The sequence below is a fragment of the Puccinia triticina genome, chromosome 8A (genome assembly GCF_026914185.1).
Source record: "Puccinia triticina chromosome 8A, complete sequence".
In the NCBI taxonomy this organism is placed as follows: Eukaryota; Fungi; Basidiomycota; class Pucciniomycetes; order Pucciniales; family Pucciniaceae; genus Puccinia; species Puccinia triticina.
In genome coordinates this window covers 6,048,747-6,057,856 of record NC_070565.1, presented here as the reverse complement: position 1 = coordinate 6,057,856, position 9,110 = coordinate 6,048,747, and the positions used below count along the sequence as shown (strand labels likewise).

At 52.3% G+C, this 9,110-nt stretch overlaps 2 protein-coding genes across 2 annotated transcripts; one reads left to right on the top strand and one right to left on the bottom strand.

Moving 5' to 3' along the window:
- Positions 1-255: 255 nt before the first annotated feature.
- PtA15_8A659 (uncharacterized protein) lies at positions 256-4,292 on the bottom strand (the record flags this gene model as incomplete). Its single annotated transcript, XM_053172111.1, has 7 exons — positions 256-1,369; positions 1,454-1,470; positions 1,641-2,224; positions 2,285-2,587; positions 2,682-2,894; positions 2,961-3,001; positions 3,064-4,292. The coding sequence occupies 7 exons, from the start codon at positions 4,290-4,292 to the stop codon at positions 256-258; spliced, it is 3,501 nt and encodes a 1,166-aa protein (XP_053023308.1).
- A 1,633-nt stretch (positions 4,293-5,925) lies between these two features.
- PtA15_8A658 (uncharacterized protein) lies at positions 5,926-8,158 on the top strand (the record flags this gene model as incomplete). Its single annotated transcript, XM_053172110.1, has 9 exons — positions 5,926-6,176; positions 6,241-6,455; positions 6,557-6,965; positions 7,053-7,060; positions 7,147-7,198; positions 7,305-7,386; positions 7,588-7,729; positions 7,812-7,846; positions 7,925-8,158. The coding sequence occupies 9 exons, from the start codon at positions 5,926-5,928 to the stop codon at positions 8,156-8,158; spliced, it is 1,428 nt and encodes a 475-aa protein (XP_053023307.1).
- Positions 8,159-9,110: the final 952 nt, after the last annotated feature.

The window sequence follows — 9,110 nt, the reverse complement described above, 5'->3', positions numbered from 1 at the left end:
CCGCGGAACGCCCGGCCCACAACATCGACGAACCAAGCCTCGTCCACCCGCCATCAACAAGAACCCCTGCCGCGCAACCTCGTCGGCGCCACACACACAAACACACACACACAAGAGAAGACCACGAATCCGAACCCGGACACCACGTCCCAAATTTTCTAAAGAAAATAATAATAAAAAAACGCAAAGAAAAACGCAAGGAAAGAAGGGAAAAAGTAGGGGGCGGAAAAGAGAAAGAGAATAAAAAGCGAAAGATTAGGGGCCGACGGCTTTTCTAGCCTTAAGGATATTCTTGAGACGTTGGAGATGTTCGAGCTGAGTATTGGAGGGAGCGCTGGACGAAGGAGCGCTGACGATAGGTTGGGAGGCGGGCACTGGGGAACCCGAAGCTCTTCCAGGCGGCGGAGCGTTTTCGGCGGCCGGAGGGGGGCCCAGGACAGTGGTGTTGTTAGCGGGCGCGGGAGTCGGATTAGTGGGAGTCGAAGAAGGGACGAGGAAGGGCGACTTCCTGGGGTTCGGATTGAAGTAGGTCGTCGAGTGAGGGGTGCTCGGATGGCCGTTGAAGTGGGTGTTGGAAGACGAGTGGGGTTGGTGGGGATAGGGGTCAAAGGAAGAAGGGTTGTTATTGGTTGGTAAGCAGGTGAGGATCTCGAGCGAGTCGACGGACGTCGACGCCGACAGCGGGCCCTCGGAGGAACAAGCCACGGGCAAGTCGTGGGTCGAGGCGGATGCAGACGCAGGCGGCGGGGGCGGGGGCGGAGAGGGCTGCGGGTTGCAGCGCGGGAGCGGGGGCAAGGTCTGTGCGGGGGAGAAGTCTTGGGCGGTGTGGAGGGACGACGAGGGCGGACGGTGGAGGGCGGTGAGGGACTGTGGAGGAGGGATGGGCGGGAGCGGGTGGGAGGAGAAGGGCTGGGAGGGCGAGGAGGACGAGAGGAGGGTGGAGAGGTCCTGTGAGGGGTCGGAGACGGCCTGGGGCGGAGGCGGGAGAGAGTACGGGGAGTGGTTGTACGACAGCGAATTGGTGAAGGACAGATGAGAGGGGGAGGGAAGTGAGGACATGTGGTGGCCAAGGAGGCCTGAAGAATAGTCGTTAAGATAAGGGTAAGCGTTGTTGCTGTTATTGCTGTAGCCCATGTCGGCCGACTGGTGGTGCTGGAGCGGCCCGCTCGGGGTGCGCGGCTCGGCCAGCTGGCCCATCGGCCCGAGCCCTAACGGACTCCCGGACTGCATCATCTCCTGCTGGACCGTCGGCCAGTTGAGAAAGCCGGCGTTGGAGAAGAAGGGGCTCATCGGGCCATAACACGTCCCGCTCGGGTCCAGATATCCTTGCTGCTGCTGTTTGGGCGGGTTGCTGATCGTCGATGCCGAGCTGGGATGGCGTTCAAGTCTATTCTCAGCTTTCCTTTCTCTACTATTACACCTACGTCGTTGATGAGAGACGAGATGAACTTACGGGAGGAATTGGATGTGCTGAAGGTGGTAAGAATCAATAACAGATTAACAGCTTCCAAGGGGTAAGATGCTACCAAGGGAGACAGAGAAAAGGGGGATACAGTACTCCGGAGCTTCGACAAATTATAAAGAAGATAAAGAAGAGGTATGTGAAGAGATGGAGACGGGATTGAAAGAAGAAAACGCACCGCAGGGTCGACCAAGCGGATGTGCAGGGGATGAAAGGGAGAGTTGAGTTCCAAGACCCTACAAAAGTGAGCAGCAGTATTCGGATCGCTGAAAGAGATAAGACATCCCATCTCGAGCTGATGGCTGAGGGAAAGGTCAGCCTGGGATCCAGTAGTGGAGGAGATCGACTGGTCGAGGGGGGCGGGGTTGAAGAAGGGGCCATAGCAGATCTGGAGGGGCTCGAAGATCCTGAAGTCGCGGGGTCGGTTGGGGATGAGGAAGTGGCTCTGGAGGACGGAGAGGGTGATGGAGGGCAGCATCTTGCTCAACAAGACCCCGTTGGTCCGCTCCTTCGGCTCTCCGTGAAGGCTCTCTAGTGTGAATACCGGGTGAGGATACTTAGTGTCCGCCGATTCCGGACTCTTCGAGCTCACTGAATGCAGTGTCAGCGCTGGCGACGGGTTTCCCTGATGTGCTGTTCCCACATTCAATCCTGGTATCTTCGAGCCCGGTCCTGAGCCAGCTACGGACACGTTGATGATCGAGGTGAACGGTGGCTTGTGCTGATCGTCTGCTCGAGTGGACGAAGGCGCTGGAGCTCCTTCTACGATATAGCGACGATGGTCAGTGGGGTTCTGTAAGACACTCCCAGTGATCTACTTACGGGAAGCTTTGACGAGTGCACCGTTTGTTGGGTGGTCGACGGGTTGTAGGTTTGTTTTTTGGGGGGAGTGCTTGGTATGTTTTGGAGGGTCGTTGAGGACTGGGAGATTGGTGTCCTTTGGGGGTTTGGTGGTGGTTGTGTTTGATGATTGACTGAGGAGGATGGATATTTCGTTCTTGATAAGTTCATTCTTGATCAGTTCGTGAGAGTCCTCTGGGGATGGGGCTTTCAAAGCGGGTGGGCGTGATTTCTTTCTGGCTGGGGCAGCATCGTGGTCTTCGTGAGGCCGGCCCTTAGGACGATCTACTAAATAAATTGGTTAGTCAATCGATAAAATATAGCTCCAAATTGATCGACAAAGAAAGAAGAAGAAAAAAAAATGACATGAACGGCTTACAGTGATCAGAGTGGTGAGACTTTGCGGTCAACGCGTTCGAAGACTTTGAAGGTTTGGAGGTTGAGGGGGCTGATAGCTGATTGGTCTGTGCTGCTTTCCGACGTCCGAATTCCGGGACGGGAGCGTGGCGAGTTTGCGAAGAGCTTGGACTGGTCTCCTTCTCTGGTGTGGGGGTAGTGGTATCTTCTTCGACCGTCCGGGTGTGGGGTCGATCTGGAAGGTTAGCTGGTCAGTTCAAGTGAGTGGCCTATGATCGAGAGGATGAATCGAAAGGCTTACATGTATCAGACTTGAACTTGGGATAGTAAGTTTCGTAACGACTGGAGAGACAGAAGGATGAGCAGCAGATCACAGGTATTGGTGATAGTTGGATGACCCTCACCTGGGCCAAGTGACCGGCTTGTCTCCCTCGAGCAGGGTGAATTCCATCGACTTCTTTCGAGAATCTGGGGGGATCTTGGAGGCGGTATACCAGATCGAGGGCCACGCCCGTGGGGTTCTCTGGACAAAGTAGCGTGCGTGAGCGAGCGCATTAAACCTGAGTTCGGCACAGACGCAGTCCGAGCGAGCGTATCTGTACAGCTTGAGGGCAGAGGGCAGGCCGGGATCGGGTCTCTGGGTGGGAGGGATCAGATTGACGAGATGTTCGAAGAGTCTTCTGGGTGTCAGGGCTGAGTAGGGGGGCAGGTTTTCGATGAGGATAGAGACTCTGAGACTGGCATTCTTGAGGGATGGGGATTTGCTGGTGGGCAGTGCGATGGCGTTGGAGTTGGAGGCCTTGCTCTGGGAGCCTGGAGGGCCGTTGTGAGGATAAGGAGGTGGATGGTGGTGGTGAGGGCGATGGGAGTTGTAGTTGGGTGTGTTGGGTTCGTAGTGTGGGGCGGCAGGCTGTTGTTCGCGCTGTTCGCGGGGGTCCCTCCGGACAGGGGTGGAGTTGGATGGGGAAGAGAAGCGACGGGCGATTTGCTGGCACCTGGACTGGACGTCGAACTGGAGAGCGATGGGCGAGCAGGAGTGGTGTCGGTTGGACAAGGTGATGCGCGAGCTGAGTGAGGTCCGCCTCTGCTCGGTGGCCGACAGGGGTGGCTGGCGATTGATGGGCGACCTGGAGCGCGAGTTGCGGGATCGTTTGGGGGAGTGGGGGGCTGGATGTTGCCTGTGCGCCCTGGGGGGCCTCGACGGCTGGATCTTGGCTTCCTCATGGGGGCCGTGGATGTGGGTTCTCCGTGGGCGGTCGTCCTGGGGCGAGCTTGAGGAGGCCAGCGAGGCTGACTGGGAGGGTGGGCCGAGCCGATCGAGGAGGGACGAGGGTGGCTGCTGGGGGACGCTTGAGGAGCTGGCGGAGTGGTCCTGCTGGGTGGGCGCCTTCGCCTGGCTCTGGCTCTCCTCGTCCTCGCGCAGCTGGCCTTCTTCGAGACAGCTCGTCCTGGATGGGGAGGAGTCGATGTGTTTGCCGATCGACAGTCGAGCGTGCGTTCTGCGCCCGAGCAGTGCATCCGCAATCGCCTCCCCCTCGTCCTCCGATTCGTCGTCGATGCAGCCAGCCTCGATCGCCGGCTGCTGGTGGTGGTGGTCCTGGGCGGATGTCCTTGCGAAGGGAGACTGCAGCATCGTGGGTGGGTGGCTGGCTGGCTGGCTGGCTGGGGCTGGCTGGGGCTGGTGTTGCTGGTGGCACTGGCTGGTGCCCGGGCTGGCTGGCTGACTCATATCATCCTAGAATAACTTAACTTAACCAGCCACACCGGCTAACTTACAGAACCAGCATTCACCCAAGGGGAGTTGAAACTACATAATCCATTTAAATCATAGAACTGCGACTTGGAAGCTTATCGAAAGAGCACCAGCCAGCCATTGCCGCCAGCCCCACTAACCTAACACCACTGCCTCGCTTGCGGAGGACCCTGCCCTGAAACGAGCAGGCAGCCAGTTTCATGAGCCTCTCAGGGATTGGGCCAAATACATAAAACCCTGTATGGATCAGTTTGAGACAGTTCTGCAGACAATTAATTCCAATTATTTGTTTTATCTGTCAAGATCCCTAGGTCATCCACTTCTGATGTGTGTGCATTCGCTAGTTCAACAATGCCTTTCTTGAACACGACATGTACGCACCGCGTGTCTCTGGGCAGCTCTCAGCCGAATGTGTTTTATGTATGTGTGCCCAAGGAAACCGTTGAGTGCTCTTGAATCCTTGCGAAAACTCCGTTGCGTTTGGCTTATTTGATGAACGACACACCAATCTGGATCATGGATAATAAATAGAACATGTGGATCTTAATTACTCGTCTGCGATTTATCTGTTCAGTTTGACAACAAAAGGAAACGACTTAGAGTGAGGTTGAGAAGGAAGAGCTAGAGGAAGACTGTTTCAAGATCTTGAGCTGGGATTGGAAGTTAAAGATGATCGATTCCACTGAAGTATCCAGCACGATCCCGCCCAGAATGATCTGGCTCAACAGTAGATCCAACTTATCATAGTTGAAGATCAGGTCCAATTCACATACATTCTTGAAGCATTTATCCAACGATTCTACGAATACCTAGCGATGGACCGTTCAGTGGTAAGAACAATTGTTCGTGAGAAAATCGGGTGCTAGTCTTTTTTTTCTTTTTTGGACATGAGATGTAAGTGGGAAAAAAAAAACTCAACTTGAATGAGATCGAGGATACCTAATTGAGATTCAGATTGGTCGATGAGGAAGACGAAAAACAGTGTGGCGTAGTTACGGTAAACCAAACAGAGCTCCAAGTTCAGATACTCTGGATGGAGCTGAAAGAAGTCGAGATTGGGCGGCCCAGCGTTCGGAAGGGCATTCTTGTGGACCAAGGGTTTGTTGAGAAGCGCGAGCACGGAGTGGTCCAGATTGATGAAGTTGGTCTTGGAGGATGACACCCCCCCGGCTTTCGTATTCTGGTGGTGGTTGGTCAGATTATAGATCGTCTTCAGGAATTCGTATTTCAGGTTGGAGGGCGACGATGAGCTGATCAAGCAATCCTTCGTCCTTCTTTCCTTCGAGGTCAGGGCGGGCGACGAGCCCGGCTGGGAGTAGAACTTCGACAGCCGCGGTTTGCCATCGTTGTTGACTACATTTTACAAACAAATCATCCCACACATATCGTCAACAGCTATTCTTTTCGGAATATGTACAAACAAACAAACACTCAACAAACTAGGACAGCATGGATCATCTCGAAAGTGTTCGGTGCGCGCTCGCCAAGCCGGGTCGGTCCTTAATCGGATGCCATGGCGGGCAGGTTGGGGTTGGATGAGCCATGCAGTCCACTGCTGTCACTGCGATCGCTGGATGGGCAAAAACCTCGAAATAAAACCAACTGCGCCTGGCTCAAACCCATACCTTCCCCACAAGCCCATACCAAAAATGCCTCAATCAGAAGTGCACGCGTTTCAGTGCGCATACACCACTCGGCCATTCACATAAATACATACGTCCGAATCGAACGCCGCATCCCGGACGGCCAGGTTTCACAGCGCAGGTGTGTCTCAAGCTGACTGTCGATGAGATAATCTTGCAGAGATATGTAAGCTGATTGACAACAGTTGTGTGCTTGTTTTGTGGTGTGTGCTCATAACGAAGAAGCATCTTTCTTCCAGAGCCCGGAACGACCAGATGGGCGTGATTCGGACGGTTGCGCATAAAGTCTTTCGGTGCTTCTGGAGGATCGAACGGTGTGCGGACAGACTGACGGGGAAAGTCGGCCCGTTCTTCATCGCCATTGCTGTCCTATTGATCACAATGGCCATCGTCACATATTGTTAAGCTCAAGAATTCCGCACATTCTCCTTCTCTATTATATATAAATATTCTCAAAAATGAGTCTTGAAGGCTGATTCTCTGGCGCTGAACCCAACACAGTCGATGTGATCTTTCCGATGGCGTTCCTCCAGCCGGAGTGCGACCCATTGATGTCCGTACTGAGCCTGATATTCAGTGTATATCTATCGGCATGCTCGATGATCCACTACTATTTTGCATGCACGACCGCCCCAGGCTCGCCCTCGGAGCCGATCAACCAGCCCAACAAGTCCTTCTCACTCGGCCGCTCCTCGTGTGCCCGCGGCCTCCGTCGATGGCTCCCCCGCGGACAGAGAATTGGCCCCGTCAAGCAGGAAATGATCGAGCAGTATCGCGCCAATATCAACCGCCATTGCCTCAAATGTCTCAAGAACGGGATCAAGGGCGTCGACGGCCGGGGTCCTATCAAACCCGAGCGTGCCCATCACTGTCGGGTCTGCGGGGTCTGCCAGCTCAAATACGATCATCAGTTCAGTCCATTCTCTTATTCCTTGGTTGGACTTCTTCTGGACTAACATTCTCCATGCCTCTTTTCTCCTGGTCGGGTTGACTCTAGTTGTCCTTGTGCGCCTCCATTTTCCTTCCTCGCTTAATGAATCGATCGGCTGGACACATCAGAAGCTGAGTATTATCTTTTCTGGTGACATAAGGGATCAATCAATGCGTGGGCCTGAGGAATGAGAGATTCTTCCTACTATTCCTGTAAGTTCGTCTAGATGTCTCCCTCTCCTCTATTGTTGACTCCCAAAGGGTTGCATCCCCAACAAGGTCGACCTGACGTTTTGAGAGAGATTGAACACAAGAATAGGTTTTACATGACCGTTTCTTGTGCATGGGTGGTCTTTTGGGGATGGCCATCGTTTACTGAAAGCTTAGATTTCTCTACAAGTGTTAGTTATGTTTATTTGGAACAGTAAGATAATTCTAACGACAAAAAGAGCAATTCACTTGCCTTCCTCCCCTTTTCTTTCCATTTGTTTCTCAATTTCCTATAATTTTGGCAGAGGGTGGGCTAGGCCACAAACAGCACTGGACAATCTCAACTGATTTCATCTGTATTTCCCTGCTTCATGTTCCCACCTTCCTTCTAGTGGCCGTTCTGGTCCCCTCGGATTTTCGTCATCTTAACTTGGGTATTGGCCTTAGCGATCGGAGTGACGATTGGGATCATGTTCGGCTGGCAGTTGTTGCTGATTGCAAAGGGAGAGACAACAGTCGAATCTAGTGACAATGGTCAGTTCTTCCTTCCCCCTCCCACACCAGCTTAGATGTATTATTGATTCAACGATCTTGTTCTTAAAAAAACGCAACATAGAATATTATCACCAGTTGTTTTCTCAAAGGGGCCAGGTGAACTGATTTTCTATCGAATTTCAACGAGCTGATCTTTAACAAAAGAAACTGATTCGATTGGCATGACGATCAAAGAAATATGTGAACCCGTTCGACTTAGGAGTGCGGGGGAATCTGGAGCAGTTTTTCAACACCGGTCGAGGCGGCCGATGTGGATGGTATACGGTCCTCCTTCCGCTCAAGTTCCCGCCGAGCAACGATGGCTGGAGCTGGCCCAAACGCGCCGGATGGGAGAACCAAGTGATCAACTTGGCCGAAGAATTGACCGACGAAGAGGACGATGAAGATGACCATCCGACCCCGCTTTGATTATCGCGACTCATTCTGGCCATCTTCTTTCTTGTTTCTCTCTCTTCTTCGCACTCTTTTTGTGCTTCTTTTCACTCAGTCCTTGTCCTTCTGGATCAATCTGCAAAGACACTGTTTCCCAGATCATCCCACTTTGGCTCGTATCTTTCGAGGGGAATTGGTTCTTTCATCCACCGATTCTCACTAGGCTCGTACCCGAAAGGTTTTTTGTTTTTCGTGAAAAATGTATCTAGTGCCGTGGATCTCTGTGCTTTTATTACTATCCGACCAGTCTTGGTTCGTTTCAGCTTGTTCGATTGATTTCTTTCTCGAGCGGATTCTTCTTTGGTTTCGCCATTCAAGTGTGTCTGTGTATATATTTATGCATATATCTGTGTGTGTGTGGTTTTTTCTCTATCATGACTTGTAGATCATTGGTACATACATATTCCCTTTTTTTGTCTAGACTGGGAAATGCCCTGCTTTGCACATCACTGTCCCTATCCTGTGTAAGCACACTATCATCATTTGACTTACCTTGCAGTTGCTGGCCTTTGTGTTTCATCCCTCTCCAGTAGCAGAAATAGGAATCCCTCATGGTCAGTGAGGCTTTTCAAGAAGCACAATCAACTAGGATTGGCTATGTCATGATCTCTTTGACATGAGTACATACTAGAATTGATCCCCTCTGTCCGAGATAAAAATTGCAACACCCAGACAGATCTGAAGGGACTGCTGGGCCAAAATGCCCCCTCTCCTCATTTTTTGCTTCTTGTCTCGAAGATTCATTTGGTCCCAAATTAAGAATTCTGATTTGACTCAAATCACACACTGAACCCTTGTAAAACATTTCATATGAACTTCCTTCCTTTCCTTCACCTACATATCAATGTTGTGAGCTGCAAGATTCTGACACCCAGAGCCTGGCCAGAACACCAGCTCTTGTCGGGATGAATCAAAAATTGTCCTTCCT